The 22,041-nt window shown below is 37.8% G+C and overlaps 2 protein-coding genes across 2 annotated transcripts; one reads left to right on the top strand and one right to left on the bottom strand.

Moving 5' to 3' along the window:
* Window positions 1-4,158: 4,158 nt before the first annotated feature.
* Window positions 4,159-5,112, bottom strand: LOC132779601 (olfactory receptor 10A7-like). Its single transcript, XM_060783281.2, has one exon. It carries the CDS (start codon window positions 5,110-5,112, stop codon window positions 4,159-4,161), a length of 954 nt encoding a protein of 317 aa, XP_060639264.2.
* A 5,689-nt stretch (window positions 5,113-10,801) lies between these two features.
* On the top strand, window positions 10,802-17,552 carry LOC132779598 (vomeronasal type-2 receptor 26-like). Its single transcript, XM_067470531.1, has 5 exons — window positions 10,802-10,945; window positions 12,810-13,658; window positions 13,838-14,074; window positions 14,990-15,116; window positions 16,636-17,552. Exons 1-5 carry the CDS (start codon window positions 10,802-10,804, stop codon window positions 17,550-17,552), a joined length of 2,274 nt encoding a protein of 757 aa, XP_067326632.1.
* Window positions 17,553-22,041: the final 4,489 nt, after the last annotated feature.

Below are 22,041 nucleotides of genomic sequence, written 5' to 3'. Positions count from 1 at the left end.
TAAATTGAGACCTTAAGGTTATACACAATCTTCTGTTCGTCACTCTTGAACTGCTGATACTTGAACTAGTTGTGGAAAGAAACAATGTTATGCTGATGCCAAAGAATCTGCTGATTATCAGGAATAATGACCTTATTTTGACTCACAATATTCTTCCTCTTGGGAGGTCTCTCCCTCAGAAGAAAACAATGAAGAACAGAATGAGTTGATAGGCATACTGTTGTGATTATTATAGACTATCAGCACCTGAAACAGCTTTTTTTAAAATGAATGCTAATACTGTATAATTTGTAAATTAGTGGGCTTTAACATTACAAAAATTTGATATTGTACTGAAATATATAATTGTACTGAAATATAAATTGTACTGAAATATATAATTTGTATAATTGAACTCAGTGGGTTACACTTCTAAGCTGTCATATACAATGATAAAAATGATGACTGCAATAGTCCTACAAATCAACAAGTCTGTATTTGGCCACTGGACACAAAATTTACTGCTTAACCGATCTGAGGTATACAGTCGATTTTAGACTTTGTTATTTTTTTTATGTAGGCACACTCCACCTCTTCACACAGCCCTTTCAGGTTTTGACCTTACGCTGGCAATCTTTCACGAAAAGGAAAGTGTGAGGGGCTACTTGTGGTGCCCCGTGCATCCTCCCTCTTCCCCTCATCACATGGAGAGGGTGGGAGAGGGTGGACCTCATCAGATGGCAGAAAGGGTGGCAATGCACATTGCCCCGCCGCCGTTTCTGCCATCACACAGGGAAATTGAAAGGAAAGTGCAGGTAGCTCCATTGGAGCTACCCACACTACACCTTTTTTCCCCATAGTGGAGGTGAAAGAACCTTTCGGTGCTTCTCCTCAACTTTGAGAGGAATGTGGTCATGCTTGCCATGCATTGTATGGTAGCACATGGCAGGTCCTGTCCTTGCTGAGATAAAAAGCAGCAAAATGGGGCAAAAAAGGCATGTGTGTGTGCAATATATATATATATATACACACACACACATATGATAAAGCTTTGTTAGCACATTTGTTGGATTCTGCTTATAACAGTCTATTCAAAGAAAGATTTACATCAGAGTTCATTAAAGTCATGTTGGTGGTGGAAAGGGGACTGGTCTTTGACAGATATAGATAGAAGAATATGAGTTTGGTGTACACATTGTCACCCTTTTGGTGAAAGGTGCGGTTTTGGAATTGTCCCTTTAGGTCCTGTGACTTGGGAATTGTGAAAAAAATCCTTAACTTGGGATGAGAGGTTGCCCTCTCTTACAAAATTCTTCAACTTGGAAGTGTCTAGATTTGTCTTACAGTGAGCAACCCATAACGTTGGCTTGTCCTTAGGGTCAGAAGTTTTATCCAAGGGAGGCTGATGAGGTGGTTGTGGATTGACACTGGCCTGAGTCAGACCCATATCAGATTGCTTCCCTTCTTTTATTTTTCTTCAGTTATATAGATTTGTCATGTAAAATGGTCTTGTTTAACCCCTCTTTCTGTGTGTCTCATTATTTCATGATTATAAAAGGTCCAGATAGCAGCAAACTTCACTGGCATGCCTGTAAATTTGTTGTTAGTTACTAATATAAACATCTTGATAGCAGACAAGGAAAAGGTCGCTTTATAATGTTGCCTTATACAAGTTAATATGGTTCTTCATAAAACTTTCGCCATAATCTTTTAACACAGGTATTTGCAACAATTATGGATGCCAGGATAATTTTTCTACCTCTAGATGCAATATATACTAGCCCTTCAAATAATCCAAAATTGTTGTGATTGTTGTTCACTTCTGATTTTGAAAAACGGATATTTTTTTCTGGGATTATTTGGTGAAGATTAACAGTGGTATGAAACACTGAAATTTATTTAAAATGTGAATTTCCATGCCTGAATGTTACAGAGGAGGAAATATATGTTCTTTTCCCAATGCCTAACCCTCTTGTATTCATCTACTTGATATGGGCCTGAATCCTCTATGGTGGCACATTGGTGTACATCTGATCCTGATAACAAATCATTTTAAATTTTGGTGACCTATATTTCGATACGTATTTTAATCTGTGTAATTTTGTCTTTTATGATATGTTTTATATGTGTTTTATATCATATTTTTGATTGATTTACATTTAATTATCTGCAAATTGTCTACTATGTGTTGTACTGCCATTGAATGTTTGACATTTTTACTTTGGAAGCTGTCCTTAGTCCCCTTGGGGAGAGAGGATGGGTTAAAAATAAAGTTTATTATTATTATTATCCTCTTAAGCTAAGAGTGCACTTGCGTCTCTGGGCCATCCTTTAGTCCTCCATGTCTATGAAATTGTTCCTCACCAACCATGGAGCTCCTTGTGAGTGCCTGATCATCATGATTTCAAAACTGGAATTTTATTCATAATTTGCAAAACTGGAAATTGTATGCATATTGTTTATTAAAAAATATTCCAACATATGCATTGATTGCAGGCCACTATCGAGTGTGAACAAACTGATTATTTGCCTGTACATTTTTAAAAAAAACAAACCAATAATTAAATTAGAAAGGACTTCTTAACTGTGAGAGCTGTTCAACAGTGGAACTCTCTGGCCCAGAGTGTGGTGGAGGCTCCTTCTTTGGAGTCTTTTAAACAGAGATTGGGTGGCCATCTATCAGGGTTGCTTTGAATGTGATTTTCCTGCTTCTTGGCAGTGGGTTGGACTGGATGGCCCACAAGGCCTCTTCCAACTCTATGATTCTATTATTCTATGATCATTCAAAAATGTCAAAAGTGAAAATGATACTTTATAAAATAAGCATTCTTTTAAATCTGCCTCTGCAGAGGGGGAAAGCAGGAATGTGTGTTCATCTCAACCTCCTACATTTAAACATGCCTGATAGTTGAGTTTCAACTCTGCTTGCCATTATAGTCCATAAAAAGAGCTCCACTGCTGCTAATTTTTTAAAAAACTTGTTTCCTCCATTTTTTTTACAAATACAAATCTAAAAGCTCCATGTTTTTTATCAAAACTCTGCACTTCTCAGAACTTTGGAATCTGGTTCAGAACTTTTAAAAATGATGTTTTTACAGAAATGTGCACAAAGTTTGCACATATTAGTGGAAATCACAGAATAATATTGAAGTCCGATATTACAAAACAACACAAAATACCAAAACATGCACGCTATGAAGAGTAAATGCATTTGCAAACTGGTGAAAACTTTGGGATTACACTAATAGTTTGGATAAGGGGAAATACAGGAAAAAGTGAAATGTATAAATTCTGCTTACTTAACTCAGCAGCCATCACATTATAATAGATATTCAAACTGCAGATCAGTGAAGATACTAGAGCCTGGAAAAATTCCTTTTTTTGAATAGCCAGAAAAAAGAGGCTACATGGACAAATTCTTGAATCCCAAAAAGATGAGATGTAATTTTTGTTCTCCACATGACGTGAGTGTGTAAAGGAGTATAGCCAAGTTGTGCTTTGTCACATGTAACAAAATATTTCACTGTATTTTCTGTTTGGTCTTTTTTCTTTCTGGGATTTTATTTCTTCTATGTGGCTGAACCGTGGTCCTTTATTCTTATTGTTCCTCTTTTCCCTCTAAACCTGCCAGTCTTTTGGGTAGAAAATGCAACCATGCTGAAATAATAACATATGGTCTGACAAGGATTTATTTATTTATTATTAATTTATTTCCTGTACTTTTACCCCACCTTTCTCATCCCCAAGGGGGGGGGGGAGACTCAGGGTGGCCTCACAAAAGCATCATTGGATACCGGCATCATAAAAACAATCAGCAATACATTAAAAATATTAAAACAGCAATTAAACGGTTAATTACAACACATCTGTTAAAATCAGAATCCAGAATCCAGAGTCCAGTCCAGGTCAATTCATTGTCTTAAATCTTCTTTCATTTGCTGTTATTTCTGGTTAAACGCTTGGTCCATAGCCAGGTATTAAGTTTCCTTCGAAAGACAGGAGGGAGGTGACCAATCTGATGTCCCTGGGGAGCTCCACAGATGGGGGGCCACTGCAGAGAAGGCTCTGTCCCTCGTCCCCACCAGTCGCGTTTGCGATGGCGTTGGGATTGAGAGCAGGGCTTCTCCGGATTATCTTAAATTTTGTATTTTCCAAAAATCAGACACCAAAATGAAAATTTCATGTGCCTACAAAATTTCTGCCTTTGACTAATATATTCCTGAGAGCTTCTTTCACCTGTTTGTTCCTCAAGCTATAGATAACCGGGTTAAGCATTGCAGGAGCCACTGTATAGGTGAGTGAGACAAGTTTCTCTATAGGATCTGAATAACTTAAACTGAACCTCAAGTGTGTGATCATAGCTGTGCCATAGAAGAGGCCCACAGACAGCAAGTGTGAGGAACATGTGCTCAGCGCCTTTTGCCTCCCACTCTCCATGGTAATCTTCAAAATGGCTGCAATGATCAGAAGGTAGGAAACCAAGATGAGTATGAATGGAGTAATGAGAATGAGGAAGACAATTATAATTCTCTCCACATTGTTTATGTAGGGGCTTGGGCAGTGAAGCCTCATCAGTTGAGAGATATCACAGAAGAAATGGTTGATGATGTCAGAGCCACAGAAGGGGAGAGAAAATATCAACCATGTTTTCACTATGGATATGAAGAACCCAGTGACCCAGCATCCAGAAACTAAAAACAGACAGACTTTTCTTGTCATAAATCTCATGTAATGCAAAGGGTGGCAGATGGCCAGGTAACGGTCACATGCCATTATAGCCAGGAGGTAGCACACCGCAGCTCCCAGGAGGATGTAGAAAAACAACTGAGTAGCACAGCCTAAGAATGTGATCGTTTTTCTTTCTGACATAAGGTTCACAAGCATGTGAGGGAGAGTCACCGATGTGTAGCATACATCCAAAATAGATAAGTGTCTAAGGAAGTAGTACATGGGTGTGTGCAGAGCGCGACTGGATACTGTAGCAACAAAAACCAATGTGTTCCCTGTCAGGATGAAAAGGTAGATTATCAGGAAGACCATGAAGAGCACACCTTGCACATCATCTCGATGAGAGATTCCCAGCAGCACAAATTCAGTTATGGTAATGCTACTCTCATTCTTAATTTCTTCCATGTGTATCTCCTGCAAAGAACAGAAAAAAATCACTTTAAAGTGGACATTTTCGATTCAAGAGGACAATGAACATATGCTATTCAATTGTATATTCCTGCATGACTTCGGATTGGACAGGATGACCCATGTGATCTCTTCCAATTCTATGATTCTATTTTAAGACAAAATGAAAGTTGATAGATGTAGTTTCCAAAGAAGTAGCTATTTAGTCTCTTGCGATATAAAAAAGAAGGAAGGGGGAGAAAAATGAAATGTGGTAGCCCCTTTAAGAGAAACCTGCTTTTATTTAAAAATAAACCATTCCTCCAGAAACCATACAAAATGATAATAAAATGGTCAGGTCATAAGGCAAATACAGTAATGGGAATGGAACAGAATGTTATAGGATACAGAAAGATGCAAATCATATCTCTTGTATTAAATTTTCAGACGGTTGAGTGACCTTTCAGATTTTTTTCAGTGCTCAGTCTGTGTTGATGCGTGAAAGTAAGAAATCTGGTTAACAAAAATCAGTTTGATGCATAATGTATTCATCTGACAGGCTAAAAGAATTAAGAATTGCTTTAAATTCCCAATTAGCTTTGGAGCACATGGGACCTTGAATAAATCACAGTATCTTGTCTAACCATTCCATGGAGTGGGGGTGGGGTTGGAGTATGTACATCAGGTTGTCTTTTCATCTCTCCTCCCAATTACACGATGTGGTCCTGGAAGGCAAATAACTGGCTTCACAAATGGTATCATCAAGAACCATGGCCTGCTTGTCTAGGAAGATGCATTTCTGGCACAGGATGGGTTGCATCTCACAGAAGCTGAAAGGAATGTTTACTGATCAGGTAGACTTGAAACTGAGTTGTGTGGGGGAGGATGACAATCTTCTTGGCCTAGACAAAAGAGCCCAAAAACTAAAAAGAGAGTTGAACAAACAGAACAAGTAGCAAGCAGTGAGAAGCAGCTAGGGGAGATGTCCCATGGGTGTACATGTCTCTACAGTAATGCCCAGAGCATGTGAAATAAACAAGATAAACTGGAACTCTTAACACAACAAAGCAGTTATGATGTAATAGGCATCACTGAAACCTGGTGGGATGAGTCCTATAGCACTATGTAACATGATTTTTGTTTCTGGGTTATAAATGCTACTTCCTAACCATAAAAACATGGAAAAACTTTATCCTGCAGCACATTTTGCTACGGTTTTTCAAATAATATCTTATAGAGTTTCAACCAATTCAACATAGTTTGTGGCATCCACAAACACTAAGTTTCTTGAGTATAACAACTACTTTCAAAATAAGTGCCACACAATTAAACCGGAAATAACACTTTCAAACCAGGAACAGATTTTTTTCTAAATTTTGTTACATAGTGTAATGGGAATGGTTAATCGAGGGGTATAACTTATTTCAGAGAAATAGATTGAATATGAGAGAGGGTGGGTAGCATTATATTTTAAGGATGTTTACACCTGTGGAGAGATGCAGGACTTCAATCCTGATAATCAGATTGAAATATCCGGAAATATCCAGACCTCCAAGTCAGACTGAAGACCTGAATGAAGCCTTCTTTGAGCAGATGAGAAAAAATGCAGAAAGAAGAGATATAGTAGTAATGGGGGATTTCAACTATTCTGATATTTGTTGGAAAATAAATCCTGCCAAGACTACAAAATCCAACAAGTTCTTACTTGCCTTGCAGACAACTTTATTGTCCAGAAGGTGGAAGAAGCAAAAGGGGGATTAGCTCTTCTGGATCTGACCCTAACCAACACTGAGGACCTGATAAACTGAGTGGAAGTGGTGAGATCCTTAGGTGGGAATGACCATGTGCTCCTGGAGTTTGTGATACAAAGAAAGGGTGAAATTAAGAGGAGAGCTGACTTCAGGAAATTTTTAAAAAATTCTGAGTGTGATACCATGGACAGGAATACTAAAAGAGAAGGAAGTTAAGCAAGATACTGAAGCCACAAATGCAAGCTGTGCCAGAAAGGAGTAAAAATACAAGAAGTCTAACAAAACCAAAATGGATATCCAAAGTACTTCAACTGAGCTAAGATTTAAAAGAGACATGTACAAGAAATGGAAAAGGAAGGAAATCACCAGAAAGGAATTCAAAGAAATAACCAACACATATAGGGAAAAGGTCCAAAAGTAACATGAGGTCAAGCTTGCCAGAGAGATTAAAAACAATAAAAAGAGGTTCATTTGGTTATGTCACTGGTTTAGTGGAAACAAAGTTTTCAAGAAATGCGTATTATTTAAAACATACACATTTGAAAGAAAAACACACTAATTCATGGGTTCAATAATTCTAATGTTCATCTGCTTGACAGAAATGTAAGGAGAAATACATTGGCTTTAACTGGAGAAGCAAATAATATCATAAAGTGTCCAAAATCTACATTTTATTTCCCAAGTGTTGGAAAACCTAAACAAGGAGAATACAAGCGTAACAAATACCTTAGCAGCCTAGGAAATTATTCTGCACAAAAAATGCACCTCACTGTTTGTGTAGACAATAGATGTGCAGCAGATTGTATAAATAAGTCAGGATATTTTTAGCTAAATGAGAAGATGGAATGGAAAAAAAGCAATGGCAAATCATTTTTATACTTTCCAATTCATTCCCCAATGACCCTTTAGTCTGAAGCTCTAATCCACAGGAGGGGAGCTAAATTTTTCAGAAACAACTTTTCAGATACATTCAGAAACTAATCAGTTACACGGCTGCTCACCCACAACAGGGGCAAATGTGACTGACTGTAATGGCCCAGTTCTTGAATGAGGGAGGCAAATTCTAATGAAGCTCCCTTGCCAATTTTGTTTGTCTTCATTCCAGGAAAATAGGGTCAGGATGGCAGCCTTACTGTCTGTTCAATTTCTGAATAAATTTCTCAGCACTCCCGATTGCACTTCTAAAATACTGAAATTCCTCAAGGTTTTCTCTTTCCTCAGAGGAAGGGGGGAACCAAAACTGTAGTCAAAAGCTGGGTTTTTACTGCTATATAATGAAGTTCAAAATTGCATTATATGGTCAGTATAGATCAGTTTTTGACTTGCGGAGCTCTTTTTAGAATCAATTTTTATAGTGGAGCCCCTTAGGCCTATCCTAAGTTTTACAAGTTAATGGTGTTTAGGAGTTGTGTTACAGGGGAAGGAAGAGGGGATACAGTAAGGGAATATAAAGCCCATAGGGCTCCAAGGAGCACAGTTTGGGAATCACTGGTGTAGACCCATATAGTGGAATGCAGTTCAGTGCAATTAAACTGCATAATATGGTTCTACACTAACCATAAAATGCAGTTGCAAATTGCATTATATGGCAGTGTAGATGCAACGAAAGTGTCTTTTACCCAATGATTCCTACCTATGCCTTACTAATACCATATTGTCAATCACTAGCCTGCTCACTAATACCAGCAATGACTGGACAAGGAGGTCAATTAACTAAACTACTGTGAAGTTTTTGAAAATTTTCTCACAGTAGGAAGAAAATAATTTAAATTACTCAGTGCTTCCTTTGAGAAAAAAAATCAGAAAAGCATTATTTCCCTATTAAAGGGCATGCTGATAAACAATTATACTGAAACGTTTACAGTATTCTCTTTAAGTGGGAATGATAGAAATACTTTTATTTGGGCTCAACTTAGGATGTAGGCCTTGAATTCTCTTTTGACCATATGTAGCTAACGAAGAGGTAATGATTGTGTTCAGACTTGACAAACATGTTTATTAAGACGTGTTTTTCAGCAATGCAACAGAGAATACGGCTTTGCTTGAATCCCTATAATTACCAAGAAAATTAAAATAAATTATACTGCTTACAAAATTCTCCACTGAATTTCTGATGGCCAGTAGTAAAACTAATAACAAAAGCTGTAAAAGACCCTATACATATACCCTACTTGTATTTCAGAGAACAAGACTTAAAATTTGGAACACATCTGATTCAATCGGGCTGTTGTAATTATTGTTTTATTACCACTGATGCAATAATTATTTAAGTCAGACTGTTGCAATGAAGGAGATTTACATGGCAATAGAGCAGATAAAAACTAAAAAGTCTGTGATTTGCAGTAAGAATGGTAATATTAGTATGGTTGCTGCTGCTGCTGCTTAAGTTAGACTGCCAAGTTCAGGATGCAAAATATGAGATGTCACCTTCTTGGTCTGTTTTTTCCAAATACTCTCAGTCAGGAGATTTCATTTTCGGAGGCATTCTTTTTCAGTCTTTCTTCTATGACAATGCACAAATCTTCCGCAAACTACCTTCTGGACTTCCATTTATGAAAATGTTTGTATATAGATTTATCTTTCTAATATGTTGTTGTTGTTGTTGTTGTTGTTGTTGTTGTTGTTGTTGTTGTTGTTGTTGTGTGCTTTCAAGTCATTTCCAATTTATGATGATCCTAAGATGAATCTCTCATGGGGCATACGTGTGTGATCTGCTAGTAGGTCTTCATGGCTGAATGGGAATTTTAACCTTGCTCTTCCTAGACATAGTCCACTACCTAAACCACTACCCCATGGTGACTCCATACCTTTGTACATAGACATATATATCTTCAAATCATATTCTGTCCTATGTCCATCATGCTTTTAGGTGAAAATACCAAGTTGAAGATGTGTTAGTTATTGTTTTAGTTTTTAATTGTACATCTGACATGGAATAGAAACTAGAGTTAAAACTCCATCCTAGGTCTTGATGTTTATAAGAAGAATCCGTAAAACAAATTTCATCTTCAAATAATGCCTTATTATACTGCACTTCGGACAGTATTCCTATACAGTATGTATGCCTATGTACGTATGTATGTATGTGAATTTAAGTTCTCAAATATTATCTTCTTCCCTTTCCTTTTATTATCGTGGCATTGATTTTGTTTATATTTCCATTCTCTTCCCATGCTAGCATTATCTTTATTTCATACTATGATTCTTTTCTTTGATTAGGTTATAATGGATTAGGTCCTTATCACTGAAGTGGATTTCTAATTTGCTAGAAAATTTGGCACCAAAATAAATAATAACTGTCTCATTCTGAGACAAGCTGGTATTATGTCATATAATTTGCATACTTTGCATAATATTCATCCCAGTGTTGTTTCTTCTTTCCTTGTACTGCACTTTCAGAGTGGATTTCTATATTATAACATAATCAGTAGTTGTACATGTATACAATCCTGGAAAATATCAGCTATTGATTGGCAACATATGACGTGAAGAATGTAATTTTGACAAAGAAAGATCCCTTCATTAATATGTTTTCTTCTGAAATGAAGATATGAGATTTCACTTTAATACATGCTCTATCAATATTTATCTTTCTGAACAACTTAGCAGATTGCAAATGTGGAAGTTTGCAGTAAGCTTATACACTGATACAGTTTTGATGTTTTCCTAGTCTTGTGCAATGATATGTTATCACTTCACAAGACTAGGAGAACACTGAATCTATCTATGCATGTATAACAGTGAAGCAATGGTAACAAACTTAGAAAGAGAAAATGATTGTGATAAAAATGTATCAATCTCTTTGTAGTGTAATAACTGAAAACTACCAGCACATCTTGGCTTTGGTATTTGCTATAAATCAGATCAACAACAATCCCTATCTGTTACCCAATATTACAATGGGATTCAACCTTTATGACAGCCATTTCAATGCAAGATGGACCTATAATGCCACAATGCAACTTATTTCTCAGAAAAACAGACTTGTCCCCAACTATAGATGTGAAACTGGAGGGAAGTTACTAGCAGTAATTGAAGAACAGGTTTATGGCTTTTCTCTGCAGACAGCAAATTTATTGGCCATGTACAAAATTCCACAGGTAAGATGTGTATTTTTTGAATGAAAAAATGTACTTTTTCCATGGGTGAATATATATTTTATATATAGACAAAAATGGCTTGGTTTTGTATTCTTAAAAATTACATTTTGCTTGCTTAACAACATCATGGCAAGAGAAACAGAGTGCATTATTCTTTCTTCATTCTAGTAAAATATCACTAGCCTGTTGCTTTAACTTTGAGGAGATTTATCTTTTGAGAGGTATTTAGTTGTATTCCTGTACTAAAAATTACTTTTTGCTTGCTTAGCAAAATCATGGCAACAGAAACAATGTGCATTCTTATTTTTTCATTCTAGAAAAATGTTGCTTTAACTTTGAGATTTATATTTTGAGAAACATTTGGTTGTATTCCTAGTTTGCAGGTAAGCACTGAAATTGATTTAATAGAAATTAGTGGTGAAGTCATAAATTGCTAGGTAGACAAAGCTGCAACACTGGTCATGAACAGTTTAAGGTCCCAAAGCTGAGAAAGAAGATAAGTATAGGGACACTACTGATCTGTTTTGAGGCATCACTGGAATCAAAGTATCACAGGAATCAAGGCCAAGTCTTAGAACAAAAAAAAAGGACTTTTATAACAACAGGTATCCTGTGTTGGTTCAAGCACTCAAGCTATGCATGTGGCTTTCTTTTTCACTATCCTGGAAAGAGGCATGGGACATGATGATTAGCTTATGCCACATTAGTTTCAAATGATATCCTCTAAATGTGACCAGGGTTGGATCAATACTGAAGCAAATATTCTGGGCAAACTCCTTTGGAGCTTCTGCAATGCATCCCAATGGCATTCCAGGAGCCCTTTTGGTATAGAGATGGCTAACCAAGCCAAGGATATATCTATACACCAAAAGCCAGAAGCAGATGCCTTACAGAAGTTTACTGAAGACATTACTTCTCCTGGTCTCATGTTATGTCCTCACCAGCAACATCACCAGCAAAGCTCTACAAAGGGCACAAGATTTGTTGGACAATGAGCTGGGATCAAGCACAATCCAGATCAAGCCTGCCTACACCCACAAAATACCAGCGCTTCCACCAGAGCTTCCTGGTATACCATTTTTCATTGTCCTAGATTACTAATTGTTGCAAATCCAGCCATAAATCATGTGGAGCTTATAAAGGATTCCACTTGATTTAATTCATGTAGATAAGGCCTGAGTCTGGATCCAAACCAATATCTCTACAACAGCTCAAATCATATTTACATTTTTACTGTTTTAAATTGTTTTTATATGAATTTTATTATGTGATTTAATCTGCTTTAAACAATGTATTTATGTGTGGTTGGCATCTAATTGTTGCCAGTCTGTACCCCGCCCTGAGTTGCCTTCGGGCTGAAAAGGGCGGGATAAAAGTGTAGTAAATAAATAAATTAAATACATGGAGAGTTAATTCCAGTCATTCAAGCACACATATAGTTTTCCATGATATTTTATTTTATTAACTGCTATTGGCTCTGATTCCATAGACTCATGTAATATTTTACTGGAGCAACATGTAAGGCAAGTTTGCATCATGCACAAGAGTTAATCATATGGGTTTTTAGAATGACATGATTCTATTCCAAATCAATATCAGCTTTCTATGGGAGCTATGATAATATAGAATGGTAAATAACATTTTAAATTATTAAATATCTTTAACACCTAATGAACAGAAGAAAAAGAAAATGGTAGGATCTGAAGAAATCTGTCAAAAGCCAGTGGAAGGAAATATTACCTTTGTATTTAGGGGCGACCAATTCAAATTTAAAAATATAACTACTGTACAGATGCTTTTCCTATGCTCCATTGGCTGACAATAATATTTTATTTTCTATTTATTCCTTCACATCTCTCTTTAGTTTATATTTAGTGCTACTACTGTTGAAATTGGAAACACCAACCTTCTTCCGTCATACCAATTGGTTCCAAATGAAGCCCATCAGTATTGGGGGATTCTCCAATTACTTCACTATTTCAAATGGAGATGGATTTCATTCATTGCTGCAAATGGGTTGACATTAGACTGGTTCATGAAGACAATGATCCCAGAATTTTCCAAGAAAGGCATCTGTTTTGCTTTCATAGAGTCATTTACCAACTTATGTTTACACTATAGCACTAATAAGGACACTTTATTAAACTGTGCTTTTCAATTGTATGATAAAGTCATGAACAGCAAAACCAATGTTTGGGTTCTTTATTGGGATATATATCACATGACATTTCTGGGAGATTTTCTAAGTCAAGTAATTAATGGCATAATATCAAAGCCAAGAGGTAAAGTTTGGATTCTGACAATGGGAATGGAATTAAAATCCCTTGCAAGCAGGTGGAACTGGAATACACCATTCCTTTGCACAATATCCTTTACACTTCACTCCAGAGAACTTCCAGGATTCCAGCAATTTCTTCAGAACAGAAATCCTTCTGGGGCTTATGAAGATGGTTTTCTTAAAGAGTTTTGGACTCAGGTATTTAGCTGTACATTTCAGGATTCCCTTCAGAGCAATGTGACTGGAGATATCTGCACTGGAGAGGAGAGGTTGGAGAGCCTTCATGAGCATGTCCTCCCAGTGAGTGTAACAGGCCAGAGTTACAACATCTATAACACTGTCTATGCCGTGGCTCATGCTTTACATAAAATGTATTCATCTAGGTCCAAAAGTAAGGTATTCATGAAGTCAGAGAGAAGACAGCCAGTGTGGCAGGTAATGGATTCTGGTTTTAATTTGGAAAGTTTTTTTGTGTGGCACTTGTGGCTATAGAAATACAAATGGAAAAAAATCAATGCTTATCTATAATATTGGTACAATACATGTTAAGGTCACTCCCGTTTCAATGCATAGTTCTCAAAGGGAAAATGATTTAATTTTTTTTTTGCATGTAGCTCCATCACTTTTTGAAATCTGTGTCATTTAATAACACTGTTGGAGAAAAGGTTTCCTTTGACCAGAATGGAGTGCTAGAGGTTGGATTTGACATCATAAATTGGGTCATGTTTCAAAATGGATCTTGGATTGGAGTTAGAATTGTTAAGCTGGATCCATTGGCTCCTCCAGATGAAGCAGCCAGCATTGATGAAGATGCCATTGTATGGTCCATGAATTCAAATATTTCAGATAATGTCTCCATTTTGGGAGTGAGTATTGACAGAGTTCTTCTTTAGCAAGATGTATTTTTGAAATTGTGCCTAGTGGAAGGCATTTTTATATGCCTTCAGAAGGCTAAAGCATATTTATTTCCTTTAATGGATGTTTCTTACCATCAATGAGTTTCTCTCTGGAGTGATACATATGTTCCAGTTGACTGAAGTTTCCAGTAAAAGAGTGTGGGTTACTGTAATATGTCTACTCAGGAAGATTAAAGATCTAAAAAATTCTGGAAAATCTGAAGCTATAAATTGAAAACAACAAAATCCTTATATTTGCAGGACTTGCACTAATAGTTTAATTTACTGGTTTCCAGCAAAATATGTCCTCTCTAGACATTTTTTACGTCCTCCAGCACAAATCTATGGGATTCTTGGGCTGGAAATCATTCATTTCAATAGAGTACACTATTATCTATGACTTTGCATTTTTTAAATCAATTAGTTCAGGGACTTTATTACTACAAAAACATAAAATGTTTTTGATGGCATCAAAAAATCAATGTGTGGTGTATTAAAAATACAGTGTATTTGGAAAATAATGGCAATTTAAAATAATTCTATTTTTAACAAATTCTGAAGGGAGGGAGGGAAGGAGTTCACATGATTCATTAAATTCACTGCATGAACTTGGAACAATTTGAGTCTATAATAGGAAAGAGGGAATATCATCCAGACTTGTCCCTTCTCTTTAGCTCACAAAGCTGACACTTATTGCACCAAACAAGTGAGCCATATTATTGCTTATATGAAGATAGTGCCAGAGGTATGTTCCTTTATGTTCCAGGCAGTACTGCTTAGTAAACCTCACTGTATAGCATAATGTCTTCTTAAGATGAATGGCCCTGTATACTTTTGCAAAGACTGACATTTTCTTCAATTGGTGAACAGACACAGCCTCTTTCCCGGTGCAATGCTAACTGCCAACCCGGTTATAGGAAGAAAAGGAAGGAAGGTCAACCCTTCTGCTGTTATGATTGCATTCCATGTCCCAAAGGATTCATATCTGATAAAGAAGGTAAGAGTTGGATTAGAGAAATATAACTCATTTATTGGCTGAATCCTTTTATGACCTTATTAAATGGGGAAGCTCCCACTGGTGCCGTTTCTCCAGCAAGCGTGGTGAAATGGCACTCCATCGCCCCATTTGTTACTCTAGTGTGCCGGTGTTTCCTGAGTGGTGCAGAAGTGTCCTGGCTGCATTGGATCCAGCACAACACTGGCTGGTTCTTGTGTTTAGAGGGAGGTATCACATGAGGCTTCTAGTCCAGTTGTAGGTGGGGCTCTCCCTGAGAGTCCAGCAATGTTGTGGGATGAAAGGTTTAATGAGGTATGTATTGTTCCCATATATTTCATTATCCCAATTTATGAATGTGCTTATATTTCTTCTAAGGGGTTTGCTAGTAAAATGTATCACAAAATGAAGTCACCATCATGAAATGTTTAGAAAGCTCTGATTTTTAGTATTCTAGTATGTCTATAGCTACTAGAGAAAAATTGAGGGCACTATACCCCACAAATAATAATTCTACCTTTAGTGTAAAAACGTTATTTCTAGCCATACAGAGAATGTGAAAATTATTCACATATAGAATTCTAAACTTTCTGTGTTTGCATTCACTTGGTAGCTTACTCTGTTGAAACTGTATTTTCAAATGTTGAATTTAGGTTTTACTAGAGTTTTGTGGGTAGAAATGGGAGAAATCAAAGATGGTGGCAGAATTCTTATTTAGAAAGGTAATGCTTTAATTCCACATAGATGCATCTTTATGTTTTCGTCATTCCACAGTCAGAATTGCACTTTAAGTCCATCTTTACCTTCACAAACCCAAAAGCATGTGCTTTGGCACATACTGGGAAAAATGTACATGACTGTTGGTGGAGAAGAAATTTATTTTTACATTTGTTGTTTAAAGAATAGAGGGGAAGGTCAAAAGAGAGGAATTGAGATGTCAAAACATACATGTAAATATGTGAGAAAGAGAAGGGGAGGAACATGTTCTGGGAAGGGTGCCAGAACAAGTTGAATTGTTGTAAAAAAATCCAGCTGTGGGAAAAGGGCAAAGCTTTTCCCACCAACCTTCAGTAAGCAAAGGGAGCAAAGATGTCCACTGGGATGCTTTTCCTCTCTATAGGTCTACCACTTTCCCAACCTCAACAGCCAATTAGAGTGGCCTAGCCTACTTACATCACTAGTCCAACTTTCTGCAAAATATCACAAATATACGGGTAATACCGAAATTACAAACAAGATAGGTTCTGTAGGTTTGTTCTTATGCTAAATTTGTATGTAAGTTGAAATAGGTATGTTTTTAAAAGTGTGTATATATATGTACTCTTTGGATAGCAAAAGGAAGGATTAACCTCCTTAGCTTGTGGTTTGTGTGAATTAGATTTAGATTTCTTTCATATCCTGTTGTCTTACCCCTTTTCTTAAGAATGAGTCATTTGTAAGTTCTGTGTTTGTAACTTGGGAACTACCTTTATATAAACAAAGCACACTTTTGTAATGACATCTTTATCTGTCTATCTTTCAGATTCATCTGAATGTTTCAAATGCCCAGATGATCAATATGCAAATCTGGATCAGAATTCATGTTTTCCCAAGACAATAACTTTCTTATCTTATGAAGAACCATTAGGTATTAGTTTAGCCAGTTGTGCTGTTCTATTTTCTTTCATTGTGGCTTTAATATTAAGATTATTTATGAAGCATCACAATACCCCAATAGTAAAAGCAAACAACCAAAGCCTGACCTACATTCTGCTCATCTCTCTGCTCCTCTGCTTCCTTTGTATCTTGATATTCATTGGCAAACCCAAGAAGATAACATGTTATCTACGTCAAAGTGTCTTTGGCATTATCTACAATATTGCTGTTTCTACTGTATTAGCAAAAACCATCACAGTGATTCTAGCTTTCACGGCCACACAGCCAGGATCCAGGATCAAGAAATGGATGGGGAGAAAGTTGATCAACTTTATTATTTTTTCTTCCTCCATAATCCAAACAGGCATTTGTGTTTTATTTATGACAATCTATTCACCACTGCCAGAGACTGACATGCATTCATTGAGAGAAGAAATTGTGCTGCAATGTCACGAGCCACCATCTGTCATGTTTTGCACTATCTTGACCTACACGGGTATTCTAGCCATTGGCGGCTTCAGTGTGGCTTTTTTTCCCCGTAACCTGCCAGGCCGTTTTAATGAAAGCAAATATATCACTTTTAGCATGTTGTTTTTTTGCAGTGTTTGGTTGATCTTCATCCCGAGCTACATGAGCACTAAAGGGAAAACCAGGGTAGTTGTAGAAATCTTTGCCATGTTAGCTTCCAATGCTGGATTATTAGGTTGTCTCTTTTTCCCCAAATGCTATATTATCTTATTGAAGCCTGAACTGAATAAGAAGGAGGTTTTCTTTAAAAAAAAGGTACTGAAAATAATTCCATAAACTCAGAAACTGTATACAAAAATGGGTAGTTTCTAGGGCTGTGCAAAAGTCATGTGTACCTTGAATGTCATATTATTTCATAAAATTTGTACATATGAGGCAATATTAAGAAACATTGGGGGCACCCATGCCAACCCCCCCTTAAGAATCAAACATTCACTTATGACTTGTTAAAGTTCAGTAAAGTTCATAAGTCTCCCCAAATCAGTTCCATTTTCAGCATAAGCAGCAAATTGTACCAATGTTGCAAAGCCAAAGAAGCCATTCCTCTTTAAATTCAGGAGAGCCAGGTTGTCTGTTGCCATTGGGGGGACGGGGACAAGTGAGCTGGGGGGGGGGGGGCAACGACTAAGAATTCTGGGAAATATAGTTTAGGAAGGTGGGATCCCTGTGGTAGAGAACTCAAGAGGCCCTGCCCTAAACTACATTTTTCAGAATTTTACTCACATCAGAAACCCCCAATGAAGTAGGGGAGAGCTATTGTGTCCATCTGTAGTAGCAGCCAGCCATGTGGTTTAGAATTATTGAATCTGCAAAGAGGACTGATCGAAAACCTGTGCTGGATTGGGAGCAGAATCCCTAAGCGAAAGTTCTACGATATGTGTTATGTCTCATATAGAGACATTCAAGGGGATAGCTGTTGTGGCTTTTCAAAAAAAAAAATATGTCAAAACTTTTAAAATTCTGCAAATCAGTAGATTCCATTATGCCCCTCATGTTTTTTAATATTGCCTCAATTATGTCGTTGTAGATAAAATCAAGTTTTTTTTTTTAAAAAAAACATGTGGCAAGTTTCATTGCAACAGCTCTAACAATGAGGGGGAAAGGAGCCCCTGAAGTTTCCCCATTGGCACGATTACTTGATTAAAAAGTAATGAAGAATTTACTGTATCATTATAGTTATGATATGGACCCCTTACAATACTATAGAAATACTTTACAAACAATTTGCTGCCCCCATTTAATAATGAGTATTATAACATTTTTTTCATTGAGTGCACAGGTGTAGGAGTTTATGAGAATCTGAAATTATCCTAGCGTATCCAGTGAGCTTCAGAGTTAAATTGCCCAAATTTATTTTTGAATTTATTATTACATAGAAAATGGTTACTGTTTCTTGTGATCAGGTATCAAGAGTAACACTCTCAGACCTTTGATGGGTGCTTCAGTAGAGACTGAACATATTCTATTGAGACACTTAGGGCCCACCCAGACGTGGCCCATATGCTGGGCCCTCTTCTATTTTTACTGGAGACATGCAAATGACACCCCCAGTAAAGGAGGATAAATTCAATACAAAGCAGGAAAAGCCTGCTTTATTCTGAATTAATTTGATAGTCCATTAGACCCAAGCCTTTGTGAAAGGCCCGGGTCTAATGGGCTATGGGACCTTTGTGGACAGGCCCACAGGAAGTCCTGGGATTACCCGGGGCCTGTCCATACACCCATCTCACATCATTTGTTTATTTATTTACAGTATTTATATTCCACCCTTCTCACTTTGAAGGGGACTCAGGGCGGATCACAGAACACATACACAAAAAAAAATTCAATGCTGTGCAACAGACAGGACAGACAGCAAATAGAGGTATTATGTCAGTTTAAGCATCCTGGAGGGTGTGCTCGATTCCAGCCACAGGGGGGTGCTGTCACTCCATCCTCTATGACAAAGAACCTTGATCACAGATTTTCTCCTTCGTTTGAGCGCTGACATTTATCTGGTATTTTTTTTATGGTGCTGTAAAATACCTCCCCGCTTAAGCGGTGCCTTATTTCTCTACTCACAGCTCACAGCTGCTTTCAAATTGCTTAGGTGGAGAGTAAGCTGGGCTGAAGGTCAGGTGCTCACTATGACCCGGGTTTTGAACTGCCAACCTTTCGATTGATAAGACGTATTGCTCTTACCAACATGGCCCCTGCCGCTCCACACCCCCATCCCCACAAAACTCCCAAAATAAAAAGGAAACACACTTGGAGCCATTTGGCTTTTCCTTCTGTCTAATGGAACACACCAAGGATGCCCGAAAAGAAGGGGGGCCCAAATCACTCCTGGCTCCCCCTGTCTTTTCACATGTTATTGGTATGGTCCTGGTATGGTCCCCTTTCCACACTGCCTTTAAATCCCAGGATCTGATCCCAATTATTTGCTTGTCCAAGATTATCTGGAAGTGGAGACTCATATAATCCAATTTAAATCAGATAATCTGGGATATGATCATGGGATATAGGGCAATGTAGAAGGGGCCTGAGATTCATTTTGAGAGAAACCAACATGAACAATCAATTGTCATTTGACTCCATTGGTCTTCCCAGGAACAATTCTTCTTGCTAAGCTCTTATATTGCTTGCTTTGTATAGACGGCTTAATCTATATAAATGTGTCAGTGTGATAAATGTGATGTGTGGATTGAATGACATTGTACAAAAAGGTGTATGACTGGAGTCTGGCAAAAACTGGAGACACCATCCTAAGAAGAATGAATCCTGAAAAACTGCAAAAGGAAGTGAAGAATTCATGAACTCCTGATCTATAATTAAAAGTTACTGCTGACATTGTTGAACTGTGATTGAAAAGATGTTTGCATAGTCAAAGACAATAATTCTTTAAGTCAAGGATGTCAAACAATGCCCTTACATTAAGGAAGGAAAACCAACATCTGTCCGGAATTGGTGGACTGAGCATGTTTTAGCTGGAAAAACAACCTGTCAGCCAAATGGTGACACCTTTATGAACAACAACAGCAAGAAGTTTTCTCTATAAGAGACCTTTTTATTTTCCAAAAGTGTGGCAGACAGGCAGGTGTGTCTACCTGCCTCTTTCTTCAAGGGATGGAGAAAGTGGTATATTGGGAGAATGGCAGATTTTCAGGTAACACGATCTGCCCTGTGTTCCAGTCTCTTCTCCAGGAGAAGGAAGAAGCAATGGTAATGTATGCATGAAGAATGAAAATGTAAGTGTGTGTGAATGCTGGGTAGAACATAATGTTCCCTTTCTTTGTGTAACTATTAACCAATGTAGCCATATAGAGTATATAAACCAACCTTCTTTCTCTGTAAAGTGTCTGATATAATCTGTCTCGTGGAAAATGGAATAAAATAAATACTTATATAGTAGAATCAGACAGACATGGAAAAGTTTGATTTCCTGAAGTTATGTGTTCAGAATATAAAACCAATATATTCTACTGAAAAATCATAAGCCCACCAGGTCACAGAATAAACATGACATGGAAATACTTTGGCCTAGTTTTGACATAAATCAGTATAAAGTTACTGTTGGATTCAAATCAATCTGTCGTAACACATTCAAATAACAAACATTGATCTAAGTAACAGAGTGCAGGTCAAAATAATTATTATACTTATAGAAAGCCAATGATCTTGTGGAAGTTGCGTAAGATGTCTGGAACCTGATTTAGACAAGCAAGCTTATCAGTGTTCCATGATTTATTAGGGCTGGGCGGTTTCGTTCGTTAATTTCGTAATTCGTTATTGATTCGTATTTAAATTAGCTTACGATCCGATATTGAGCCATGCAGGAGCAACTAAAAATCAAAACGAATTTTTCAATTTATTTCGTAATTGTTTCGTAATTGGTTCGAAATCATTTCGAAATTGTTTCGAAATCGTTTCGAAATTGTTTCGTTATTATTTCCATATGTCTGGTGCAAGTTTTATAGTTGTTGTTTGTTTTATCAGTGATAAAAAAATAAATTATCACACCAACAGTCAACAACAGAGGGAGAGGGAAGCTTCAGAAGTTCCCCCTGTCCCATTTGGAGGTTTTTTTAGCGTATTGCGCAATCGCGTCCGCCATTAACGAATCGATTCATAATTGTTTTGTAATTTACGAAATTTCGTATATTTCAAACTTTTTTAAAGAAAAATTTCGGAATTCTTTTAAAAAACGAAATGCAAAACCCCCCTAAAAACGAATCGAGTTTAGAATCGAGCTTTCCCCTGAGGAAGGGAACGAGACCCAGCAGCGGCGTCCACCAAGCTTGCAAGGCTCCTCCGTGCTGCCCCCTCCCTCCGCCTCTCTGGGGGAGGAAGAGAAGGGAACGAGACCCAGCAGCAGCGTCCACCAAGCTTGCAAGGCTCCTCCGTGCTGCCCCCTCCCTCTTGCCTCTCTGGGGGAGGAAGAGAAGGGAACGAGACCCAGCAGCGGCGTCCACCAAGCTTGCAAGGCTCCTCCGTGCTGCCCCCTCCCTCTTGCCTCTCTGGGGGAGGAAGAGAAGGGAACGAGACCCAGCAGCGGCGTCCACCAAGCTTGCAAGGCTCCTCCGTGCTGCCCCCTCCCTCTTGCCTCTCTGGGGGAGGAAGAGAAGGGAACGAGACCCAGCAGCGGCGTCCACCAAGCTTGCAAGGCTCCTCCGTGCTGCCCCCTCCCTCTTGCCCCTCTGGGGGAGGAAGAGAAGGGAACGAGACCCAGCAGCGGCGTCCACCAAGCTTGCAAGGCTCCTCCGTGCTGCCCCCTCCCTCTTGCCCC

Source organism: Anolis sagrei, chromosome 6, assembly GCF_037176765.1.
Source record: "Anolis sagrei isolate rAnoSag1 chromosome 6, rAnoSag1.mat, whole genome shotgun sequence".
NCBI classification, from domain to species: domain Eukaryota; kingdom Metazoa; phylum Chordata; class Lepidosauria; order Squamata; family Dactyloidae; genus Anolis; species Anolis sagrei.
This window is presented reverse-complemented; position numbering and strand designations above follow the sequence as displayed.